Raw genomic sequence first — 26,287 nt, forward strand, 5'->3', positions numbered from 1 at the left:
TTTGCAAAGAGCTTTTAGATTTGATACGAAAAGCATGATCCATAAAAGTCTAATTGGCAAATTAGACTACAAAATTAAAAACTTTTGCTTTATGAAAGATTCTTTTGCAAAGGATGAAAAGACCAGTTACAGGGCAAGAGAAAAATATTTGTGGACTACATGTTCAACAAAGGACCAGTATTTAGATTATATAAAGAACTCTCAGGGCACCTGGGTGGCTCAGTTGAGTGCCTGACTCTTGATTTCAGCTCAGGTCATGATCCCAGAGTCATGGGATCAAGTCCTGCATCAGGTGCCACATTGAATGTGGAGCCTGCTTAAGATTCTCTCTCCTTCCCTCTGACACTTTCCCCCCTCACACTCTCTCTCTCTAAAAAACAAAACAACAACAAAACACACACACACACACACACACACACACACACACACACACACATCTCAAAATTCAGCAGTAAACAATCCAAGCAGTTAAACCAATTTGACAATGGACAAAAGATATGAACAGACATTTCACTAGAAAGAACGGCAAGTAAACACACTTTAAAAGACACTGAACATCATTAGCCACTAGGGAAATGCAAAGTAAAACCACAATGAGATAAACCACTGCACATCTATCAAAGTAGCTAAAATAAAAAATAGTGACAACACTAAATACTGGTGAGGACCACTGACACATTGCATACATTCACATGTTGCTAGTAGGAATATAAGATGGCACAGCCATTGTGGAAAACAATATGACAGTTTCATTAGAAAACTAAAAATTGGTGCAGCCACTTTGGAAAACAGTGTGGAGGTTCCTCAAAAAATTAAAAATAGACCTACCCTATGACCCAGCAATAGCACTGGTAGGAATTTACCCAAGGGATACAGGAGTACTGATGCATAGGGGCACTTGTACCCCAATGTTTATAGCAGCACTCTCAACAATAGCCAAATTATGGAAAGAGCCTAAATGTCCATCAACTGATGAATGGATAAAAAAAAATTGTGGTTTATATACACAATGGAGTATTACGTGGCAATGGGAAAGAATGAAATATGGCCCTTTGTAGCAACATGGATGGAACTGGAGAATGTTATGCTAAGTGAAATAAGGCATACAGAGAAAGACAGATACCATATGGTTTCACTCTTATGTGGATCCTGAGAAACTTAACAGAAACCCATGGGGGAGGGGAAGGAAAAAAAAAAAAAAAGAGGTTAGAGTGGAAGAGAGCCAAAGCATAAGAGACTCTTAAAAACTGAGAACAAACTGAGGGTTGATGGGGGGTGGGAGAGAGGGGATGGTGGGTGATGGGTATTGAGGAGGGCATCTTTTGGGATGAGCACTGGGTATTGTATGGAAACCAATTTGACAATAAACTTCATATATTGAAAAAAAAAAAAAAAGAAGAAAACTAAATATGCATCTACCATATGACCTAACAATTGTACTCCTGACCATTTGTTCCAGAGAAATCTAGATACCTTTCAAAAAGTGAATCATTAAACTGTGAATCATTAAACTGTGGCACATGGAATAATGCAACAATGAAAACGGACAAACTATGGATCCAACAACCTGAATAAATCTCCAGAGACGTGTAGAATTATGTACTATATGTTTGTACTGTATGTATATAACCTTAAAATAACAAATTGTAGAAATGGACAACAGATTAGTGGTTGCCAAGGCATAAGAGATGTGGAAACTGGAGAAAATAGGTGTAGCTATGAAAGGGCAACATGTGAGATCTCTGTGGTAATGGAGCTGTTCTGTATCTTGACTGTATCAATGTCAATATTCTGGCTGTGGTATTCTACAGTTTTGCAGGATATGACCATTGAGGCGAGTTAGAGTACACAGATTCTTCTTGTATTGCTTCCCACTGACACACGTGAATCCACACTTGTCTCAAAAAGTTTAAAAATATGTATTTAAACCCTCAGATAAATTATACCATTAAGTGTTGAAAAATAATTTTAAAAAAATTTAACGTTTATTTGTTTTTGAGAGAAAGACAGAGCACGAGTTGGGGAGGGGCAGAGAGAGAGAAGGAGACACAGAATCTGAAGCAGGCTCCAGGCTCTGAGCAGAGCCCAATGCCAGGCTCTGACCCATGAACTGTGAGATCACGACAGGAGCCGAAGTCGGACCTTAACTGAGGCACCCAGGTGCCCCCCAAAATTTTTTTTAAAAACCATGATACGTGGTTTCCTGGACAAAGGGATAGCAAGGTTTTGTAATTGTTCTTTATACTAAGCATAACAAAAAGTATTATCATTAAGAGAATTTTCAATCAAGAGTGGTAATACAGTTTAGCAGGAAGTATTTTTGTACTTTCTGTAACTTCTCAGGGGTAGATGCCTCATATCTTCACGTTGTACTTTTATGACTAAAATACTAAATAATATAACAAGTTAACTAACTGAAAAAGGAAGAATATGGGGATTGTTTGTCCGCTTGAATGCAGGCCAAAAGCTAAAGGAAACTGATATATTATGAATAACAGAAAAAACTCCGTTTCAGAAACTAAGTTTATTTTAGAAATTAATTTCAAGCCTGTTTGAAAACAATTGTCATTCTAATAAGAATTAAAATTCAAACTATTTTGGATGATAAATATTTAAAAGCATTTGGTCTGGAAACTAAATGGAACAGAGCAAAGAAATTAATGTTATCAAATCCACTGTGGTGGAGTGAAATGTCGGTTTTGCTGAGAGGATTTTGGTCCATACTGCTAATCTCCAGAAACACATTCTCATTCTGTAACTACCATCATAGTCATATAAACATGATATTTATTCCTGAAGAATGTGATTCTTATTTCATCTACATTTTTCCTTCTTAATAATTATCTTTAAAAGCTTTACTAAAAAATCCTTTGAGCACCCAATTCCTAAGGCATGAACATATGCAAACAAACCCCTATAAACATACCTAATCCCCTCTCCGTGATCCAGACTACATGAAATCCCATAGAAAGTCCCAATTCAAGTCTTCTCAGTGTAATTTACCCACGCTTTCATGTTTGAGGTTAACTTCTTCCCTCTGCCATTATTGGAAAGAAGCCACCTTTGTTCCCAAGGTACACCCTAAACATGGGTAGGCTTAGTAGGGAGCTTCAACAAGCAGGAAAAGTGAATTTTAGAAAGCATCTGTCATGTTTGAGGGGAAAATTAGAACTTAAGTGAGTTTCCTTTCACTTTAATGGCTTAGTTGTTGTATTCGTTTGCTAGGGCTACTGTAACAAAGTACCACAAACCAAGTGGTTTAAACAACAGAAATTGATGATCTCGCAGTTCTAGAGGCTGGAAATTCTAAGATCAAAGTGTCATGGGGTTGGTTCCTTCTGAGAGCTGTGAGGAAGAATCAGTCCCATGCTTCTCTAGCTTCTGGTGGTTTGCTGGTAATTTTTAGTGTACCTTGCCTTATAGAATTATCACCCCAGTCTCTCTGCCTTTGTCTTCACCTGGCACTCTCCCTGTGCGCCCATCCAAATTTCCCTTTTTTTATAAGAACACCAATCATTTTGGATTAGGGCGCACCCTAATGACTTTATTTTAACTTGACTACCTCTGTAAATAGGGTCACATTCTGAAGTACTGAGGATTAAGACCAACATATGAATTTGGGGGCACCTGGGTGACTCAGCTGGTTAAGCGTGGGATTCTTGATTTCAGCTCAAGTCATGATCTGACAGTTCATTTCATGAGTTCGAGCATGGAGTTGGGCTCCATGCTGGCAGTGCGGAACCTGCTTGGGATTCTCTCTCTCTCTCTCTCTCTCTCTCTCTCTCTTTGTCCCTCCCTCACTTGTGCTCTCTAACTCTCAAAGTAAATAAATAAACTTAAAAAAAAAAGACCAAAATATGAATTTTGAAAGAATACAAATCAACTCAGTCCAGTAGTGTTTGATTTTAAATGACTTTAGAAGGAAAAGGGCCACCCAAATCTTCAAAGTGACCCTCCCGCCCCTCTACCATATCTGAATGACTCCCCTTTCAAAGCCTTATTAGGCCACTGCCATATAGTCCCCTATTGTTACCATCTCTCACCAACTTGGTTCATGTTGAGCTTCTTGTCATTTCTTTCCTTAGTTTGCCCCATTTCTGTCTATTGCCCTAAAAGTCAGTTTCTTCCTCAGCAGTGCCTTTGGCCTCATGGCCAGAACTCACACAATGAATGGAAGGCAGTAATGTGGCTTACATGCCTTCAATTACCACATGAAAGTAAGTTGGATCTATGTGCAAATGAAGGCACAGTCAGCATCACACAATGGTGGAGGGTTAATAGCCATCCTCTTTCACATGAAAGCTTTTAAATGAACAGTGTCACCTGACCCAAGAGCATCCTCATACTTTCCACCTACATATAAACTGCAAACCAATTTATTTTCCTGTTTTTAATTTAAATTTTAGTTAGTTAACATACAGTGAAATATTGGTTTCAGGACTAGAATTTAGTAATCATCACGTATTTACCACACCCAGTGCTCATCACAAGTGCCCTCCTTAGTACCCATCACCCATCTAGTCCATCTCCCACCCACCGCGCTCCAACAACCACAGTTTGTTCTCTATCATTAAGAGTCTCTTGTGGTTTGATACAAACCAATTTAAAGTAAAAGATTATTGGAGTAAATATGCAAGTACCTTTCAGCATGCCTATATTTAAAGTGATTATGAATGGTTATATGTGGGAAACCGTATTATTTTCATCTGTAAAAATGTTACATTTTATCCTGAAATCCAGCAGAAAGTTGTAAGTTTTGATATGCTGAAAAAATATAAAATCATTAACTGAAAAGAAATATTTTAGTGCCAGTGCATAATCTTGTGCAGGTATGAGATGAAAAGGAAATGAGTATGCTGTGAACTACCTTCTGCTATTAAGCTAATCCATAATAGGGGCCCTTTGTATACAAGATACAATTTTGATACATCTAGAGAAGAAAATACTGGCCTTTTAGATATGATAATTTTATAAATGGGACATATGGGAGGCTTGAGAATCCCAGTATCTATGGGTGTTTATATTAACCACTTCAGTACTTTTCAGTATATATAAAACCACAACAATAGAGGTTGTTGGTTCCCTCTCATTTCCGTAGTGCTTCTCCATGTGGTACAGGCAAGTTGCACTGTGTTCTCCTTCCATGGAGCACATTTCTGTAGAATGAATCCAGGCCAAACTAAACATCATAGAATCAGTCCTTTAATGTTGGAATGGATTTAAAAAATTTATTGAATTCAACCCCTAGTTCACACAAGACTCACAAATACTTCATGCTCTCCAAAAGAGTCATCTAATGTGTGATTTCCAGTCTCTGTGATGGGGGTTGCCATACCTCACCCTCAAGTCCCTTTCATTTTTAGACAGTTGTGAAAAAAACAGTAATATCTACTATTTACATGCTATAATTTTTCACCCATTTGAAGACTCATTTAGTTATTCATTGATTCAGCAAATATTTACTGAGAATCTACTATGTCACCAGTCACTATACAATGTACTGCTATTATAATCTTCATGGGTGGCTTAGCCATTTATGAAGAGCTTTTCACAAACATCAAACCATTTAATCTTCACAAAAACCCTGTCAAGTGGACTATTATTATCATTATAAATTTGTTATTTTTAAATTTTTTAATGTTTATTTTTGAGAGAGACAGAGTGCAAGCAGGGGAGGGGCAGAGAGAGAGGGAGAGACAGAATCCAAAGCAGGCTCCAGGCTCTGAACTGTCAGCACAGAGCTTGAAGTGAACAGTCACACAACTCATGAACTGTGACATAATGACCTGAGCCAGTCAGACACTTAACCGACTGAGCCACCCAGGCACCCCATAAATTTATTATTTATACCACCCAGGCACCCCATAAATTTATTATTTATACTAGAGGTGAGAAAATGTAAGTTCTCGCAGTTCTAGAGGCTGGAAATTGTCAGATCAAAGTGTCATGGGGTTGGTTCCTTCTGAGAGCCATGAGGAAGAATCAGTTCCATGCTTCTCTAGCTTCTGGTGGTTTGCTGGTAATTTTTAGTGTACGTTCCCTTATAGAATTATCACCCCAGTCTCTCTTAACTTAGTCTCTGACTTAACTTAGTCACATGACCAGTAGAAGACTCGAGAATCAAACTTACCGTCTAATTCCAGATAGCACTCTTTCCACTGTATGAGCTAACACAAACAAATCTGTTACTCTTTGCACATAACAACCTTGATATACTTGGACACCACAGACTCCTGTTATGATTCCCTTCTTCATATTAGAGACCTCTAGATCCTTCAACTTTTCTTCATACAGTTTGGAGTAAGCCCCTTGACATACCCACAACCACACATGATAGCCCAGATATGATATGACCTGAGAAGAGAAGGGATAAAAGCATTTGTCTCCTTTGAAACAGACACATTTTACTTGAAAGGGAATTTTTTCATATTTTTATTGAGATATAATTAACATATAGCATTATATTAGTTTCAGATGTACAACATAATGATATTCATATATATTGTGAAATGATCACCACAGTAAGTATAGTTAACATCCATTACCAAGCATAGTTACAAGTTTTGTTCTTGTTATGAGAAGTTCTAAGATCCAATCTCTTATCAACTTTCAAATATACAGTACAATACTGTTAGCTATAGTCACCATGCTGTACATTACATCCCCATGACTTATTTTTTTATAACTAGAAGTTTGTACCTTTTGACAACCTTCATCTATTTTGCTGACCTCCCACCCCCAATTTCTTTATTATTTTCTTAAGTTTATTTATTTATTTTGAGAGAGACAGAGACCACATGAGAGAGACAGAGACAGCAGGGGAGGGGCAGAGATAGAGGGAAAAAGAGAGAATCCCAAGCAAGCTCTGCACTGTCAAAGCAGAGCCCAACATGGGGCTCAAACTCATGAAACAGCGAGATCATGACCTGAGCCCAAACCGAGAGTCCGACGCTTAACCGACTGAGCCACCCAGGTGCCCCCCATCGACCCCCAACTTCTGACAACCACCAGTCTGTTCTCTGTATCTATGAGCTCAGTTGTCTTTCTCTGACTTATTTCATTTAACATAATGACTTCAAGTTCCATTCATTTTTTTTGCAAATGACAAGATTTCTTTTTTATTGATGAATAATTTTCTTCTGTGTGTGTGAATGTGTGTGTGTTTGTGTGTGTGTGTGTGTGTGTGTAAGACATTTTCTTTTTTCATTCATCCCATCAGTGAAAACTTAGGTTGCTTCCATGAGACAGACACATTATTGTCTATAATCAGATTAGTATTTAGGGAGGCCACCAGAAAATACTGTTTATTTACAATGAGCTAATATGAGCTGTCAGAAACTTATCTTTCCTTTCCCTTTTCTGCCCCTTCCTAATTCTGACTTTTATATCACTGAATTTTGAGACCTAATCACAAGACTTTAATGTATGTCAACTACAATTAGCAGTTACTGAGGCAGCATCCCTCACAGAGTAGAGGCCAAAAACATAGTGGCTATTAAAGTTGTTTATATTTTTATTTTATTTCACTTTTGTATTTTTTTCATTTAGTTACATTTTTTCTATTTACCAAGCATACACTTCCAGATTCAAGTATTAATACTACTGTTAAATAATAGTAATTCAGACCTATGCAAATAATTCACATAAATTGTTTAATTTAACCCTACTAAGATCCTGTGAAACAACTGGTAGAAAAGGAAACTTAGGTTTTAAGAAGTTAGATAAAATTGCACAAATTCACACATGAAAATGCTGGAGCTGGAATTCCAAACAAGATATATCTGACTTCAATCTAATACCGTATCTCTGCAATAATCACCTTTTTACTCTGAATAACTGAAAGTATCATTCTTATTTTCTTAGCACTTTATAACTACTAGAATGCTTTTCACATGGTGGACTGAGGAATAGAGGTTGTTGGTTTTTCTTTTAATTTGGAGTTGTGTTTCATTCTGGCTTTTAGCTTAGTACTAGATTATTATTATAGATCTATTTTTTTGTTAATTTCTGATTATGTGAACTGTTTTTCTATTTCTTATATTTGTCACTAGTCAAACTCATTTCTTTTCCCTAAAACTGTTCATCTAATTATATTTCATATCTCATTAAAATATCATTATCTCAAGTTAGAAACTGTGCAGTCATTCCTAATTTTGCCTGCCTCTTGTCCCAACACAGAATTTTTCATCAAGTCTATAGAGTTTACTTCCTAAATGTTCCTTAAGTTCTTTCTTCAGGCCCTCATAGTATTCTCCATATACTATTACACTGGTCCCTTAATTAATTCACCTTCCTTTAGTTTCCCTGGCTGCATTCACTCCCTGCAGTGTTACCAGATTTACTTTCTAACCACATGGCTAAATATTTTTCAACTTTTTACAAGCTGACTCCAATCAGTATTTCCTGCTATCTGTATCTCTACTCCCAGTTCCCGGGTGCCCACATCTATGCTGTAAGAAACTTATCATTGTCAAATAGCCCATGTACTTTCACAACCTTGTTCTTATGGATGTCCTTTCCTCAGTTTGAAACGTACTTCTTGTCCTGGCAAAGAGCCAGCTCCTATATCCACCAGTGCACATCCATAGCCCTTCAAATAGAATTCATTGCTCAAAAAAAAAAAAAAAAAAAAAAAAAGAATTCACTGTTCTGACATTTTTGCTAATAGAACTTTTTGTACATAATTCTTACATAAACAGTTATGCTCTATTGCAATCATTTCTTCATTAATCCTCTCCTCCATGAATATGAGTTCCTCATAAGCAACTATCTTGATATTTTTGCTTATCACCCTGTTATAGTGCCAAGTGTATAGTAAATGTTCAATAAATATTTGCATGAAAGAACAAATGTGCTCCCTTTGAAATCTGAGCTGACTAAAAATTTTCTTGTAATTTAAATTGGTCTGTTTGGCTACCTCCACATCTCTCTCTCATTGGTATTATTTGCTTTTATACTGTTAGAATTTTAATTTTAAGATCTCCTATACTTCTCAAGCTGTCTTCTCGCTTAGAGTTGCACTGGCATCTTCATTCTGAACTTCTTGAATCTACACTAAATCATGGCTGACAGATTTTTGCGTATAAGATTTAAAGGTCCTCAGAAACTAGTTGATAATAATTTCCTTTGATGTGAATTATGACTGATAGCCATGTGCTAGGTGAGAATCTGCCCTCTCACTGACACCTTGAGTCCCTGTGATCATCGGACATCCCAAAATTCTTTGCATGCTCATTTGGTCTGATGTCCATATCCCTGTAAAGCCAACTCAGCATTGGCATATAGATATATAAGAAAATGTTATCCGCCCATTTTGCAAATGGGAAAATTAGACCCAGAATGACCAAGTAGACTATCTGATAATAAGGCCTTTGCTCCAAAAACTGGCTCATTTCCCTCCTTACATGCTTACATATTTCTTTGTGTTTTATTTCCCTAAGGGCTTTATAGAAATTTCTATCATTTGCAATCTGTTCTTCTTAGTTATATGAATCTATTTTCTCTTCAACCAGCATTTTTCTTTCCTTGACGTAAAAAAGAAAATAAAGAACCAGCTTCACTAAAAACATGTTGCAGCTCTCCTACACTTCAGAAAGTATAGAAGCTAAAATTGACTTACTTTACTGCATAGTGTGTCATTCATCTAATGGTATAATCTAAGAGAATAACCTGTGATTTGAAAAATGTGAGGACTCACATAAGACTGAACTAACCTAGATCTGATGTGAGTACAAGTCATGGAATTTTTTGGCTTGGAGTGTCCTTGGAAATTATCCAGGCCAACCTTTTCTTCACCAAAGGTTAGTTAAACTGAAGCTCAGAAAGGCCAAGTGACTTTTCGAGAGTCACAGATTAGGGTTATAAAGCCACAAGGATTACAAGCCATGAGCAGAATTCAACACTAACTCTCTTTATCCAGTGCCCTTTCTACCTCATTCTATTTCAAGTATGGAGACCACACCTTGTAATCATCTTGCCTGGAGACTCTCAAGGTAATTTGTAAGAGATAATAAAGCCTTCTGATATGCTCCATACCAGGCAACACTTTGAATATGGAAAAACAAATCAGTTTCTGAATGTCTTCTCTATTATCAGAAAAGAAGATTATTGAGGGTCCACCATATTCTAAATGATAGGAATAGTGGACAATGTGGGCTTAGTCTGCCTTATAATCCTTAAAACCCAGATAGGAAGACAGATACTAAATAAATCATTATAATCAAGTAAGATATATATGCATGTGTGTGTGTGTGTGTGTGTGTGTGTGTGTGTGTGTGTGTACACATATAATTTGCAAAGAGATTAATGGGCTGCAATGGGAATATGTTACTGAGAAACCCAACCTGGTCTGGATTATCCAGGAAAATGTTCCTGACGCACTGATGTTGAACCTGAAATCCAGAGGAAACTTAAGGATTTTCCAATGGGAGTAATCCATCACATGGTATAACATTAGGAAGTTTAAGGGAACAGAGTACACTGCACTGCTGTGTTCAAATAACTGAAAGATGTACTACACAACTGAGGCAAATGGAGTGATAGAAGACATAATTAGAGATGCAAGTGAAACCAGATCACTCAGAAGTGTGTAGGCCACATTAAGGGCTTGGGAATCCATTTAGGTTTTTCCAGCAAGGGAAAAACATAACCAGATTTACATTTTTAAAAGATCATTTTGGTATCATTAGGAGAATGAGTTGAAAGGATAACATGTAGACAGACCAGGTAGGAGGTAAACACATAGGCATGTTAGACATGCACATGGTATATACTCTAGACCTCCAGTTTAATTTAACAGTACTCTGTTTCAATCAGATATTTTATGTTTCTTCTTTGTCCTTTCTAATGAAAAGCAACCCAGTTAGTCAACCCTGGTTTTAATAAATACACTTTAAAAAGCAAAAAAGACAATAGCCACCTAATGGATATTTTAAAACAATTATGTTTCTGTATCATTGAAGAAAGTTTGTGCGTTAGGATTGTAATTTTAAATTGCATTTGGGTTAACTGCAAACATTCTAATTGTAGAGAGCTTTGATTTAAATGACACATTTTCAGTGCAAAAACATGAGTGAGTCATCAACTCAACTATGGAAGTAATGGTAAAGTGCCATCCATTACATTTGTTTTGATTGTTCTCTGTGTTAATTTTGTATTTATGATTTTGGTGTAAGTTGGATAATATAAATGTATGAAATACATAGAATAATTCACTGACTTCATGACAGTCCAAAAATATTCTGTCAAATGATTTTGACGATTGATGCAATGATCAGACATCATAAACAACAACGTGCTTTTGGAGAAATTTGCCTGAAGTAATTTTAAGTTTTCAAAAAGAATTTTTTTCATAAAAGTAAATTATATTATTTTTCTAAGGAAACCAATGGACAATTTACATCACCTAGTGTAATATAAGTCCTAAGCATAACATATAAATGAATGCTACCATTTATTATTCTTTTTGACAATTTGAATTATCTTTTGGATATCACCCTAAATGATAAATCAAGTGACTTAAAAGTAAAACTCAAAATTGGAAAACTAGAGTTTAAGTGCTTTTATCTTAAGGAGATGATATGCGCATGTATCTTGAGTAGTAAGTGTTCTAGCTTTGAGCTAACTTTATGACAATGGGCTCTTCAGTGAGTGATTTTAGGCTAATACGCTATGCAGGTGCTGGGAGTCAAGGTTAAGTATGAATTATTACATCTACAGACTTTCATGAGAGCCCAATGCAGCATATATGTAAACTGTTTTATTCTATAGGTCTTTAGCAGAATAAAATAGTGACAAATAGTGTAACATATTCAACCGTCACTGAATAATTACACGTTTTCTTTGGAGAAAGACTTATAGTTTAGAATTATTGTTTTGTATATCATTACTTTATCTTATTCCCTGGGGTGTGGCATTTTTTAAGAAAATGTATTTTCTCAAAATTTTGTTTTGATTTAAAAGAAATAGTTCTTGCTAAGACAATGTGTAATATTCATTTTTCTCCCAAGTTGGCCAGAGGCATATAGATGCTAGAATCTCTGGCTTTGAGAGGTGTGGATTTGTTTTTCCATTCTTCCTTTTGCTAATGGTAGAGTTTTTCACCATTTATTTCTTTTTGAAATCCCTGATTTTTCTGACCATTAAAGATAATGGGTGATGATATTCCCCATTTCTATACCCAGTACATAAGACTGAGTGGTACAGCAAACTCCTGCATGTCTGCTTCATGTTCCTAAAACAGGGGAATCTGAAATGGAAACAGAAGGAGGCTTTTACGTTCAATCATGTCCGTCTCCGCCGATTCTGTTCCAACATGGATCTGTATGTGCCATTTAATTTTAAATACCTCACCATTTTCCTAACTACACAAAACCTGGGGAAAAAAAAATCTCATTCTCTCTGCTTATTTCTTCCAGGTTGGACGAATTGAAGACTTCCTATACCAATTAGAGGATAGTTTCTTAAAAACTAAAAAACTGAGAACCGCTAGAAGGCAAAAAACAAAACTGAAGCGGCTTCAAACTGTGCAGCAAAGCTAGTCACTGGGGAGCAGGTGCTACTAACCATCAAGATGTCCCAGAGAAAGGGGCAATGGCCTCCAACCAATCTGACTGTGACAATCCAGTAACAAAGGCCTATCACCAAAGAAGTGAGGTTGGACTCCCCTTGGCTCTTCTTTACAAAGGTGTTCTATACTTCATTAATCTTGACTGGCAGCAGTAAATATTCTCAACAAGTTTGACTTGACTCTTGTTCAAATTCGACTTATGTAAACAGCTTATAAAATAACCATTGCTGCCTCTTTCACCTGCTTTGTTCTTTCAAAATCTACTAAGGTTTACTAGTTCTACCCAAGTATGTTTGTAGTATTCATTCATAGTCATGTGTATGATCAAGAATTATTCACATACCTTATATAGATACGGACAAACAATATGCATGCAAATTTACAAATTATAAAACTGATAATATACTTTCTCAATCCTTATGGAGATAAGTCAGATGTGGTATGGCTGATATTATCAGTTAAATTATCTCATTAAAATCTCTATTCTCTCCTCTGGATTCTTTACATTCCCTCCCCTTAAATGTGTGACTCATGACTCAAATGTGTGACAAACACACATATGTGACAAGGTACTGAGTCAATAGCCATCACTTAAGACCTCTGCTGACACCAAAAAGGGGGTTTAAAGACAGGATAGTAAGAAAGAACTCAGATACAGAGTAAAATAAAAAGGAAAACATATTTTTTTTAAATAATGGGAAAAACTGACTAGGATCGTAGAGTACATTGATAATAAACAACATGAAAAGGGAAAAAGAATAACAACATACCTAGAGCTGAATTTTTCCTTATACAATGAGATTGTAAAAGCATCAATTAATAACTTAATCTCAAGTGTATGTTAGATTTGTGTAGTCGTAGTTATGCAAGGTATAAATATTTTTAAATTTTGAAGGAAAATGGGACTTTGGTTTTCCTGTGGACTATCTTACCTTCTTTTCTACCCCACCCCAAAGAACTCCATCACTGCTACCACCTTCCCTCAAGATTGTAGGCAGTTAAAGACAGTTTAAGAAACTCCTTTTTGTTTTTAAACTCACACTGGCATGGCATCTCAGTTCTATTCTCATAAATAAATACTGGAAAATAATTACTTTCTCTGGGAAGTTGAGTCTAGCCAAATGTGGGAGTCTAAGGTAAATAGCTTAGCCTCCCATCCTACCACGTCTACTGTTCTGTTATCACTTCTCTCCATCGTGAGAATTTCCCGTTATTGAAAGAAAGAAAGAAAGAAAGAAAGAAAGAAAGAAAGAAAGAAAGAAAGAAAGAAAGAAAGAAAGAAAGATAGAAAGAAAGATCCTCACAATATCTCTGGGAAACGAAGCTTCTTAGCTTTGAATTTTAACTTTAGTGTTAAAATTTTATTTTCCAAAAGGATTTCTACATCCTGAAACAGTTTGTTTGTTTGCTTGTTTTTCATTGAGATAGAATCTTAGTACTGCCTGTTTGTTTACTCAACTGTCTTCCGAAAAGCGTACTGGCATTCAATAGCTAATCAATTGCTTTTTCTCTGTTTTTTGAAAATTAGAGTTCTCTCATTCCACAATGCCTGAAGATTATATTTGAAAATAATATAATTTCAATTACAAGATTATGGCTTCACTGTTTGACCATTTTCCCCAATCCAATACTAAATGTCCATTGGCTATTTTGGCTGGTGCTTGGTTAAGGGAAAGAAGAGACATCTAGTCAGTCTTAGGAAGGATGATATATAATGGAAATCCAAAGCTTCCAAAAGAAACTTCTTTTCAGAAAAAAAATTATTAATCAATATTAATAGCTTTTCAATAAGGTATCAAGGTATCAATTCTTTACAATTCTTAATAGGTTCAACAACATTGCCCATAGGAATGAATTTTGTTCATGGTTTCCACATTAGTGTCAAGAGCCTTGAATAGCAACAATGCAGCATAATTTACCTCACCTGGCTTCCCATCCCTTCTTTGTTTTTAAGTTTTCTGCAGAAGAAGGGTTTATAAAGCAATATGGTATTAGTAAAAAAAAAAAATATTAGAGAAAGCACATTTTACAAAGTACTTTCAAAATGCTTATTTTATTTCAACTTCACAAGAATTTCATGTATGCATTTTCTCTATCTTACACTTGAGGAAACCAAGACCCAAAGAGATTAATGGCTTTTTTTTTATTTTTTTTTTTACAGTTATTTATTTTTGAGAAACAGAGTGAGACAAAGTGTGAGCGGGGGAGGGGCAGAGAGAGAAAGGGACACAGAATCTGAAGCAGGCTCCGGGCTCTGAGCAAGTGGTCAGCACAGAGCCTGATGTGGGGCTCGAACCCACGAACTGTGAGATCATGATCTGAGCTGAAGTCGCATGCTCAACTGACTGAACCACCCAGGTGCCCCGCCTTTTTTGACTCCAAAGACTTGTTCTGTCCTCTACTTGCTATTTGAAATGTGGTCCGTGCCCAGCAGTATCCGCATCACCTGGGAGTTCATGAGAAATGCAGAATTTTTTAAAGTGTATTTATTTATTTTGAGAAAGAGCATCAGCGGGGGTATGGCAGAGACAGAAGAGAGAGAATCCCAAGCAGGCTCCTCACTGTCAGTGCACAGCTACACGGAGCTACATCTAAAAAACTGTGAGATGAGCTAATGACCTGAGCTATAATCAAGAGTCAGACTCTTTTAACTGACTGAGCCACCCAGGTACCCCAGAGAAATGCACAATTTTAAGTTCCTCTCCAGGTCAACTGAATCAGAATCTGTGTTTTTAAGAAGATCCCTGGGTGATTTATGCACATTAAAGTCCAAGAATTACTCCTTTACCATGTTGGAAAATATTTTCTTGTCAGCTCAAAGTTAACGTGACACAGGGACTGATGATGTAGCCACTCTTAAGTTTTGGTTCAAATTAATATCTCCTAATATTTTTGCAGAGGTTCATGAACCAAAAGTCCCAGAAATTAAAAGTTCAGTGATAATAGGATATATGCTATTTCCCTGTCATTTTCTTGAAGAGATCTTGGATTTTATTCTGTAACATTCCAAAGACATTAAGTGAAACAATAAAAACAAAAAAGACGTATTAGCCAAACAGGAGAAGAGATATACACTTGATGATCAGACCAACTTAAATATTATTCATTATATAGCTAGTCCACGCCCTACATGCTTCAATAATCTCAGCTTCCTTTGTCTTCCACTACTTCCCATGCCCCTGCATCATATGCTGAAGCATCTCGATGGGGAACAGAGCTCTGCTGATCTCTGATGCTAGGGGCAACTTGTCTTCCAAAATATCTGAACAGATTCCTCCCAACTTGTCTACATTAGGGTGACAAATTCTGCCATAGAATGTATTTTGGGGGTTGTCACTGGGTAGTCTTCAGTAAGAAATAGTTCAAGTATAGAAGTTCCCCACTCAGAGGAAGAATTCCAAAGGAGACCACCCATGATCACGTGAAAATTATGTATGTTCCGATCCACATCTGCCTTGATGCCAGACCCTTGATCATTCTTACTCATTCCTGGATCATTCTTCAGGGAATTGTGGTATTGTTCAAGGGTTATGTGAAGGGGTTCAGAATGTCACCCTAAAATATGCTACATTGGCATATTGATTATTTTGAATAAAGATACTTAAGAAACAGCCAGTGCAAGAAGGACATTCTGACTTTCCTCTGTCCCCCTGAAAGCAGGAAATAAATCTCCCATGTGAAAGTTACTCTCCTGGTATCAGGAGGATAGAAGACATCTTTATCACCAAAGATAGGGAATCTAGGACCAAGAAGTCTGTACACATAAGCCTAGTTAATTTTTACCATTTGCTACCCCAAGCATAAACCCCTCTGCCTTGCCAATCCTACACAAACATTGTTTGTCTAAATGATATAAAAGCTGCCCACTCTGGTCACTTTGTGTCCCATATCTTTGAGGGGCTCCTCAAAGATATTCATACATACATACATAATTAAATTTGTTTTTCTCCCGCTAATCTTTCCTGTTATACAGGGGTGTCTCAGCCAAGAACACAGAAAGGTAAATGAAAATTAATTTTTCCTCCCCTTGAGATGTTAGTTTTCCTCATCTTTTCAGTTTAAAACTTTTCAAACCTATGGTAAAGTAGCAACAATTGAAAACATAACTCATATACTTTTCACATGGATTTCCCCAATTATTAATATTTTGCCTCATTTGCTTTCTCTCCATCTCTTGTAACTCTCTCTCTCTCTCTCTATTTCACTCTCTCTCATCAAGTAAAATACATTAAAACACGTTCCTTGGAAAAATCAAATTGTTTCCTTTAATAAAATCACCTTTCTGTGAATATACTATGCTAATCTCCCACTTTCAGGTCTAAATTTGTTCTCTGCATCAAATGGAGCCAAGTGACCACCATTACTTAGACACTGCGGGGGCAGAGCTATGGACTGTACACGCCACATTGTCCCTCTCCTCCTCCTCTCTTCTAGCTTTTCTATGGCATTACTTTGATGGTCACAGCAGCATTCAGCAGGAGCAGGGTCCTTGAACAAGGCAAAGCAACGTAGCAAAGGCTATTTGCTTGTAATTCAAATTTCTGTATATCTTCGAGGGTAGCAAGTCTTTATTCTCTGAGAACAGATCACGCAATTTTTGAAAACAACCAAAAATTACTCAGACCCCAAATGGGTATCTAAATCATGGGCATCTCTGAAGTAACGGCATGTACCAAGTCAACTACATTTAAATAAGTATAGCTTCCCAAGGTGACTCCTCTGAAGAGAACCACCTGTATCTTGGTATCTACATGCTAGTATGTTTGTTTAAAAATAACTGGCACCGAGCACTACTATATGCTTCTGATGGAACAGAACATTGGATAAATTAAAAACCTGTCTAGAAAGCAATTTGTCAACATGTACCATGAGCTCTAAAGATATTTATAACCTTTGTCCCAATAATTCCACTTTTAGTAAACTATACTGAAGGAATAATAAAATGCATGTTTAAAGAGAAATTTTTTTTAAAAAAGATAAAAATTTAAAGGGATTCATCACAGGGATATTTTAAGTAGAAAAATAAAATGAACTCAATGAAAAATTTCCAATACAGGTAATAGACTAAGTGATTTATGATGGTCTAGCCAATGCCTAACCGAATAACATAAAAATTTTATAATGTTAAAAGAAAAAAGTAAGATATAAAACTATATACAGCATAATTATAACTAGGTTATAAAATATATGCATATAAAAGACTGGAAGGAAATACAATAAGATATTAAGAATGGTTATCTTTAGTGGAAGTAGTTATGGGTGACTTTATTATCTTTTCCTTAACATTATACAATAAGTATATGTTTCTTGACAATAAGAAAAAATCCTTCAACAACTCATTATTTAATATTTCTCTACAGAGAAAGACCAATTCCTATCAGCTTTTCTTTGCCTCTTTGCAAGGAAAAAATTATATATTCTGATACTTACATCATAGATACTTGTTGTTGCATAGACAGAGGCTTGAAGAAGCATTTTATTTGCAGAATTCTTTGTGACATAAAATTTTTTATGACTATCTCTACCACACAGCCCTGAAGCACACAGTCCAGAAGATCACTCAAGTAACTATTACACAGCACCAATTATGATGTTTTATCTGCCTTTGTAAATAACGACATGATATCATATGTGGGCTGTCCCTATTTCCTTTGTTTGTGCTCCTCCTGTCTTCTCTTATTGTTCTGTCTCATTCTTTCCCTGCACTTACATCTCCTAAAGTATGAGATGATCAGAGACCAAAGTCCCTTAAATCAAAATGTATTGAAAGTTGAAGAGACCACCGGCAGAGCAAAGCTTTTAATTTACAGTGGCTGGATACATTGAGATGGTGTGTTGGAGTCCAAGTTCAATCAGATATTTCACAAGTTGCCTGATCCACCCAGCAGTGCCCTGGGCTCCAGGACATGGATACAAAGGACTACTGTGCAGCCTTGACAAGCAGCATATTGTCAAGATGGGATGGAATGGAATGGAATGGATTGACACCTGGGGGCAGACTCCTATTTTTGACAAGTCATCAAAAGAAGGGAAAATCAGGGGCGCCTGGGTGGCGCAGTCGGTTAAGCGTCCGACTTCAGCCAGGTCACGATCTCGCGGTCCGGTCCGTGAGTTCGAGCCCCGCGTCGGGCTCTGGGCTGATGGCTCAGAGCCTGGAGCCTGTTTCCGATTCTGTGTCTCCCTCTCTCTCTGCCCCTACCCCGTTCATGCTCTGTCTCTCTCTGTCCCAAAAATAAATAAACGTTGAAAAAAATTTAAAAAAAAAAAAGAAGGGAAAATCAGAAAACAGACCCAAAGAGCATCCCAAAATTTACAAATGTAAACATATTCTGCCTGTGCCTTGAGGAAAAGAAACCAGAAACGCTCAGACCACATGAGACAATTAGCGCTCAAAATCACTCTTCACATGTATTCTTTAATGGGAACTTGAACATTAACTATTGCTTACGTTCTTTTGCTGTGATCTTCTATCGATCCGAGGCAATGTGCAGAACAAACATTCATTAATAATCAAGACTTTAACTTTCTTTTTAAGTAAGTGTTTAGGGAAGTAGAAAGGCAAATATTTAGTAAGAAATGGGAATAAGGGATCCCTGATACGAATAACAAATCCACCTTTTCTCTAAGCCTTGTACAGTAAGTTTATAGATATGAATACCTGTGTTGTAAAACCAGACAGGGAAATTTGGTGCTAGTGTGGCTATTAAAAGTATGGCCCTAAGAACAGTACCTCTCATAGGGCCACTCTAATCAAGCTAGCTGATGGTGATGATAATCATAATATGGAAAACAAAATGGGCTTAGATTTTGAAGACCTGTGTTCAAGTTCTAGACCTTTTATAAAGAGAGATAATAATTATTTCCTTTTGGAATGAGATTTCAGTACGGAGCACATGAAATAATGAAATATGAAAGGATTTTTAAACTCTGAAACAATATGACCTTGTGTCTCTTGATAACTCACTGTAAGCTAGGCATTGTCCTATTTAGCCCTCACTACAAAGCTGAGGCTGGAAATATTATTTTCTCCTTCCACAGACAAGTAATTTGAGGCCCAGAAGGTGAAGTAACTTCCTTATAGATAGAAAGTTGCAAAACTGGAGTTCAAACCTAGACTTGGGACTTGATATATAGCTTTTTTGTGTTTTATTATTATATTACTTTGTTTAAGACTTGCTGGGTTCCAGGTAACACTAACATTATACATATCTGGGATTGCCCAAAAATGACCCCAGGAGCTTGCTCTGTGTCCAATACAGTAACGACTAGTTATGTAGGGCTATCATAGTTATGTAGGACTAGTTATGTAGCCCCTAAAATGTACCTAATACAGCCAAAAACTAATTTTAATTTAAACTTTAATTTTTAAAAGGTTTTAAATTTAAGTTAAAAATTGGTACTTAATTCGGTATTAGAAAACCTCAAAGTATATATGCAGAAAAATTTAGGTGTGAAAATCTCCTTTTAACTGTATATTTTATGAAATCTAAATACAGATCAAGTATTTCCAAAGGAAATTTAGTGTCCAAATGGAGAGATTCTATAAGTCTAAAAGACACACCTGACTTCAAAGACTTATTATTTTTAAAAAATGTAAAATATCTCAACAACAACTTTTATATTGATTGCATGTAATGACATTTTGGATATAGCGATTTAAAGAAAATGTATTATTAAAATGCATTTTCACATCTTTTCCCTATTTTTTTTTTTTTTTTTTTACTGTAGCTAGTAAAACACCCAAACTTACATATATGGTTTACATTGTATTTCTATTGACAAACACTGACCTGGACAATGAGTCAGCTGGAACTAAGAACTCTCCCCTCTTCCCAGCAAGAGGGCTGAACAGGAATTTGGCCTGCCTACCCTGGCTATAAAGTTAACCATGGACCCCAGATCCCCTTCGTTTTGTCAGTTCTTCACAAATTTATTGTTTCTTTGTCTAAAAGATATAAAAGCTGTCTGTTTTGGTAACTTCTTTTTGTAGGGTTTTTATAGGTATAAGATTAAATTTGTTTTGCTCCTGTTAATCTTATGTTAATTTAATGATTAGACTAGCCAAAGAACCTGGAAGGGAAGAAGAGGAATGTTTTCCTCCTCTACACGTGCCCTATACAATGAAAGAGTGAGAAAGAAGCAGGTCTTGCTCCTAGAATGTTCACCCTCAGTGTGCCCAACACAGTGCTCTGCACACAGTTCATCTTTCTGTGGATGTCATGAACACCACATCTTGCTCAACCTTGCTTAAAATTTCCCTAATGAAGCCTTCCTAACCCATAGAATTTTCCATGGCTCATGACAAATGGTGACCACAAAGGGACCCCTCTTGCACAACAGGGGATGCTGGGAATACTTGGAGAAAAAGATATAGGAAAAGACTGAACTTCCTCCTCACAGGAAGGTAGATACTCAAAGAACACTGAGATTTGTGATCTTACTGCAAATATGACACATGTGTAATTAACACAGAAGAAGTCAAGGACATACTGGTTACATCTGTAACCAGTGTTGGTCCCCTGAGTCACATTATCCCATAAAAACGTAAGTGGCATTAAAGCAAAATTTCTGTACTAATACATAATGCTGCATTTAACCCAGAATAAAGCTGAAACACAATACGATTTATGTACTCCAGGGACAGGGGAATCCCTATCCACTAGCAAGTATGACAGAGGGCTACCTATTGATGAGAAAATCCACCTTTGTTTAAATGCTAATTAAACATCTACTGAGAGTATCCAACTCTATGCCAGAACATAGAATAGACATTAGGACAGTAATGTGAAATAATATAAAAAGCATTGGCTTTCTCATTATGTGATCCAGGTCTCAGTCTCCTAATCTGTGAAACAATGATAATAGTCTTCAAATGGGTATTGAAAGTCTTAAGTCCATCATGTATTTTAATTGCCTAGACAGTGTGTGACATAGTAAAGACTTTAAATCTTAGTGCCCTCCGTCTGAGAGCTAGGAGAGTGGAAAACAGTCCCTGCCCTAAAGGAGTTAATGCTCTAGTCCGAGGAGCTGACCAGTCTTGTCCTCAGACCCCTATGGCAGTGCTGTAGCTGAGGGTGACTGTGCACCTCCATGTTGGCAGGAAGGAAGGAAGGCCACTGCAGCACGTGTGTGTGTGAACTTGGGATGAGAAGGGGCAGGAACACGGCACAGAAGATGTAAGAAATTGAACTGATATGAAATGATCCCACCACAAAAAGAATTCCCTGCTTGAAAATAAAATTGTTTTCCATTTGATTTCTTGTCATTTGCTTTTCCTGTAAATGTTTAGCACAGGAAAACCAACTATTTGAGGAATTTAATGAGCTATGGTCCAAATAACCACAATTTTAAGCTACCTATGTTTGTGTTTTACCAGAATTCTAGATTTTTGTGAAGTAGAAACATGCCTCCCGCTTTATACTTTACAACTAGGTGTTTGGGATTTTTTTTTTTTCATTTTATTTCAAAATCTCAAACATGTCCATCCCACTCCCTTGGCTCCCATGGTCACTATCTTAGTTCAGCCTTTTTATCCTCTTTTGGTTATTATTCCCGATAGGCCCCACTCTCCAGTTTGTCCTCATGCCAATCCCTCTTGCATGTTGTGACCAGAGCAACCTCTCAGGATCCCACAGTGTCTGCACTGCTTTCCACACCATCAGCAGCTCCCCATTCCTACAGGAGAGGCCAGGCCACGTGGAAGGCACTGCCACCGCACGACTTGTCCTACCCAATCGCCTGCCCTTTGTCTCAAGCATCCCTGCCCAGGAACACCCCACATGTGGACATATGGACATGGGGGGGCGCCACACGCTGGCCATCTCTGCCTTCCTTAACTTGCTCCCCCTCTTCCCTGTACTCCTCCCTTCTCTGTACTCCGCCTTCAAACCTCAGCCCCAAATGTCGCTTACTCATCCATTCACTTCCTCCTTCAACCCCAGGCAGACGCCAATCATGCTTTCCTCAGCATTTACAGAGCGCTTTCATCAGACTCCCCGCACAACTCTGGTCATGTCACATCATATTAGAATGAATTGTGTACACATTCTTTTTCTCCATTATGTAACTCTTAGAGAAAGAACATCCCTTTTTATTCCTAATTTAAGGGTGGGTGTGGGCAAGATACCATCTTATAAAATCAGGGCAGCCAGTTGGTAGTCCTTTAAAGTGTCCAGGATGGAGTGAATTCCTCCAAAAATATTTCTAGAAAAGAGGAAAACCAGGGACCAGAAAAGAGAAGGAAAGAGAAAGGGGGGGGGGTGCTTAGAAATTGAGTTTAGAATTTAACACAATTGGTTTCTAGCCTGGTTCCTAGAGACGAGGTTGCCGTTCTGTGATCAAGGACAACACACATTGTTTCTGTGAATGTCACTCACCCCATCTGCAGAGTGGAAATAATAATAATAGATCTTACCTCCCTGCCACTGTTATGGGAGTAAATGAATCGAAAGAGTGGCTGTAAAATTCCACTTTTGAATTGAGTCCAAGGTCATTCTGTTTTTTGAAAATGTATTTTTCAGAAAATTGGAAATTTGCTCTAAAATTTTTATTGAAAAAATATTCTCTTTTGTTGAATAATGATAGGAGATAAAACATGCCACAGCTCCAACTCATCCCCCTTTATTAATGAATTAAGCCACATCAAAATGCAATAAAAAGGGTATAAGAGGCTCCTAAGAAGCATTCAAATTTTTATCAGTCATTTTCCCTCCACAAAATGAGCATTTCTATTAAAATGGTATTACATAAAAATAGAATTTTAATGGGTGAAGATTCTTTAAAATCACAAGACCACCTGGTAAAAGGCAGGCTTAAAACTACTTTTCCCTCCATAGAAATTAGAAATGAAAGAAACCAAAAATGACTGAAATTAGAAAATGCAAAAAACCAAAATAGCCACAAAATACATGTGCTCCCCAAATGTGGAAGTGTCAGGACCTCCAACTCAAAGATGCCATTGTTAAGAATATCGGGCTCTTGCTCAGCAGTGACCATGGAAGTAAGAAATTCTGCCCGGGTAGTGAAACCACATGGGTTATGCAGAAAGGCACACTGCAGGGAAAGAAGCCACGCATGACTGGAAGACAGGGATTGTGATACTACAGAGCAGTGGAAAACATGAATTACTTGCCAACAAGGGATCTACCATCGGAAAGACTCACAGTAGGCAAAAATGCAATAAAGTTGAAAGGATGGTCACTCCAGAGAAAAATGGGCTCCACGAAGAACAGGAAAAGGGCACATTTGGTAAGTTTGTATCAATAGTCAAGCTGTGATGTCATTTTTAAAATACGACTATTGGTGTTGAATAGAAAGCATTTCAAATTGAGACGTGTTGAGACAATAAGCATAAACACTCGTACGTTGTACTTGCAAATATTTGGGGGATGTGAATATTTATCTTGCTCATCTCTGAAGAATTTTAATTTTTCTCATTTATAATTTTAATCGAAGCATTGCTATTCAATTTTTCTTAACTCTTTCATATAGGCATCAAAGTGTAATATCCAAGTCCAATTTGGGGGAAAGAAACACCACCAAGAACTACCCTCCAGAACAAAATAATGATGTTCATTCCTCCAAACAACCAAATTTGAAGTCTACCAAAACAAAAACAAGGAGTCCGCACAAAAAGAAGTAACAAAAATCACATTCTAGGGGTTCAATGCAAGAAGCAGTCTCACTATGCCGTCTAATCAAACTTCAGCTGACTTTCACAAAAAAATTATACCCTAGCTCATCAAAATATACATTTTCTATTTGCTTTTTTTAACATTAAAAATAACAATAAAAAAGAAAACTTGAAGGAGTTCACAATCATTTGCCTGACACATGTCGATGTCATGTACTGTCTCTGAAGATCAGGAAAGCTATTTGCAGTGCATGTGATTAGCGGACACTAGTCTTCAAGGTTCAGTTTTCTTCCAAACGGTGTAAAATACCCACAGTTCCAAGTGTGAAGGAACACAGACGATCTCCTTTGAGAAGTCCACAGGAGAATACAGGCACCCAAGCTGTTCTTCATAGAGTTCAGGCCTTCCGTCAAACTGACACAATCACTCTATGTAAACTATTTCCCTCCTGTTACAGTACTTCTTTTGAGAGGCCAAGAATCAGTTTGAAAAGCTCCCATGTGCAATCTTCTTCTGGAGTTGTGGAGATTGGAATGGCTGTCAAATCATTAATCACATAATCAGTCTCTCTCCCTTCTTTGGGGCACCTCTTCAGTACTGGAATACAGTCTTCTATTAGAACCTGAGAGCAGTCTCCTTTCTGATTGTTTAAGGCATGACCACATGTTTTTCTTTTTCTTTTCCCTTTTTCACCACATGTTTTTCACATGTATTTCTTTTTTTTTTTTTTTTTTTTTTTAATGTACATTCATTTTGAGAGAGAGAGACAAAGTGAAGGCTGGGGAGGGGCAGAGAGAGAGGGAGAGCCAGAATCTGAAGCAGGCTCCAGGCTCTGAGCTGCCAGCACAGAGCCTGACACGGGGCTCAAACCCACGAACTGGGAGATCATGACCTGAGCCAAAGTCGGATGCTTAACCAACTGAGCCACCCAGGCGCCCCCACATGTATTTCTTACATCCATCAATCACCATTTGGTCAATCTCTACCATAGTGACCATATTTGGTTTCAGTTTAAATATTTCACATAATATGCCCCCATCTCTGCCCCCTTGAATCAGTATGTCTTTGCCACTGTTGTCTCCTTTTCTACTGTCCATGATGGCCTGGGTATGCCCAAATCACTCTCCACCGGATTAAAATCTCCAAACTGCTTCAAGCGTAGAATTTCAATGTTCGTTTAAGGTGAATCTTCATCATACACCACTTCATCTATTCATCCCCAACCAGGCAACCATCAGCTATAGGCCAATATCTGTCAATGGTCCCTACTCGAACTATGGGAGGTAATCGCTTCACCCGCTCAGTACAGCCCTCAGTTCTTTTATTCTTTCTTCTACTTTGTCCAAAAGACTGTGAACTTCTTGGTCTTGTGAATCCCCATCATAACTCTGAAGGTCCAACAACACCGATCGTGTGAGTACATTCTCAGATTGGCAAGGCTACCATTTTTGTTTATGTAGGTTGCCGAATAACTGTGGTCTTGCCAGGTGTGCCCCGACCCCATCATCCCTTGCTCCCGGAAGATGGACTGCAGGCCTTTTAGAATGTTCTCACCATCAGCTTTGGTGCCAAGCATGAAGTCTCGTGTGCTGTGCTGTGCTGCTACCATAGTGAGGCGCTGCCCTGTGCCATGCCTGGGGGAGGTGGAAGCGGGCTCAGGAAACTGGGGAGGCGGCAGGCATGCCAGGCCTCTCTGAAGAATTTTAATTTGAAAAAAATAAAAGATAAAAAGTGTAGGTGAGGACAAAAGACCCAACAAACGAGAGTCTTCCAGGGTATCAGCTGAGTAGAGTGCATCACCTCCATTGTCCCTGAGATACAGTGCAGGAAACAAGTTTTCTTACACCAGTGTCTCCCCAGTATGCTAGAAGAACTGGATATCTCACGGGATTTCATTCACTGTTAACAGTCTTTTATAAACAGGAAAGATCTAGCTCAAAACATTCAATGTACTTAAGAAATCTATAAGGCCACAAATCACTAGGAGTATTATCTCCTGTTTAGCTTTTTTATCCCACTGCTAGATATCATATACAATATTTTACATTTGCAATATTGCAGTTTATAAGAAATATACATTTGGTCA

At 37.4% G+C, this 26,287-nt stretch overlaps 1 protein-coding gene and 1 pseudogene across 2 annotated transcripts in view; one reads left to right on the top strand and one right to left on the bottom strand.

Moving 5' to 3' along the window:
• Positions 1 to 12,805, top strand: part of SPATA16 (spermatogenesis associated 16) — a 244,958-nt gene extending 232,153 nt beyond the window's left edge. Inside the window, exons 11-12 of one of the 2 annotated variants that reach the window (XM_019840100.3) lie at positions 12,242 to 12,321; positions 12,417 to 12,805. In XM_019840100.3, coding sequence (XP_019695659.2) covers positions 12,242 to 12,321; positions 12,417 to 12,450 — 114 coding nt within the window. In that variant the 3' untranslated portion in view covers positions 12,451 to 12,805. The remainder of the gene's footprint in view (positions 1 to 12,241; positions 12,322 to 12,416) is intronic. The other variant, XM_003991900.5, reaches the window with a different exon arrangement.
• Positions 12,806 to 18,845: 6,040 nt separating this feature from the next.
• Positions 18,846 to 26,031, bottom strand: LOC101082339 (annotated as a pseudogene).
• Between the last annotated feature and the right edge of the window lie 256 nt (positions 26,032 to 26,287).

Source organism: Felis catus, chromosome C2 (assembly GCF_018350175.1).
Source record: "Felis catus isolate Fca126 chromosome C2, F.catus_Fca126_mat1.0, whole genome shotgun sequence".
In the NCBI taxonomy this organism is placed as follows: domain Eukaryota; kingdom Metazoa; phylum Chordata; class Mammalia; order Carnivora; family Felidae; genus Felis; species Felis catus.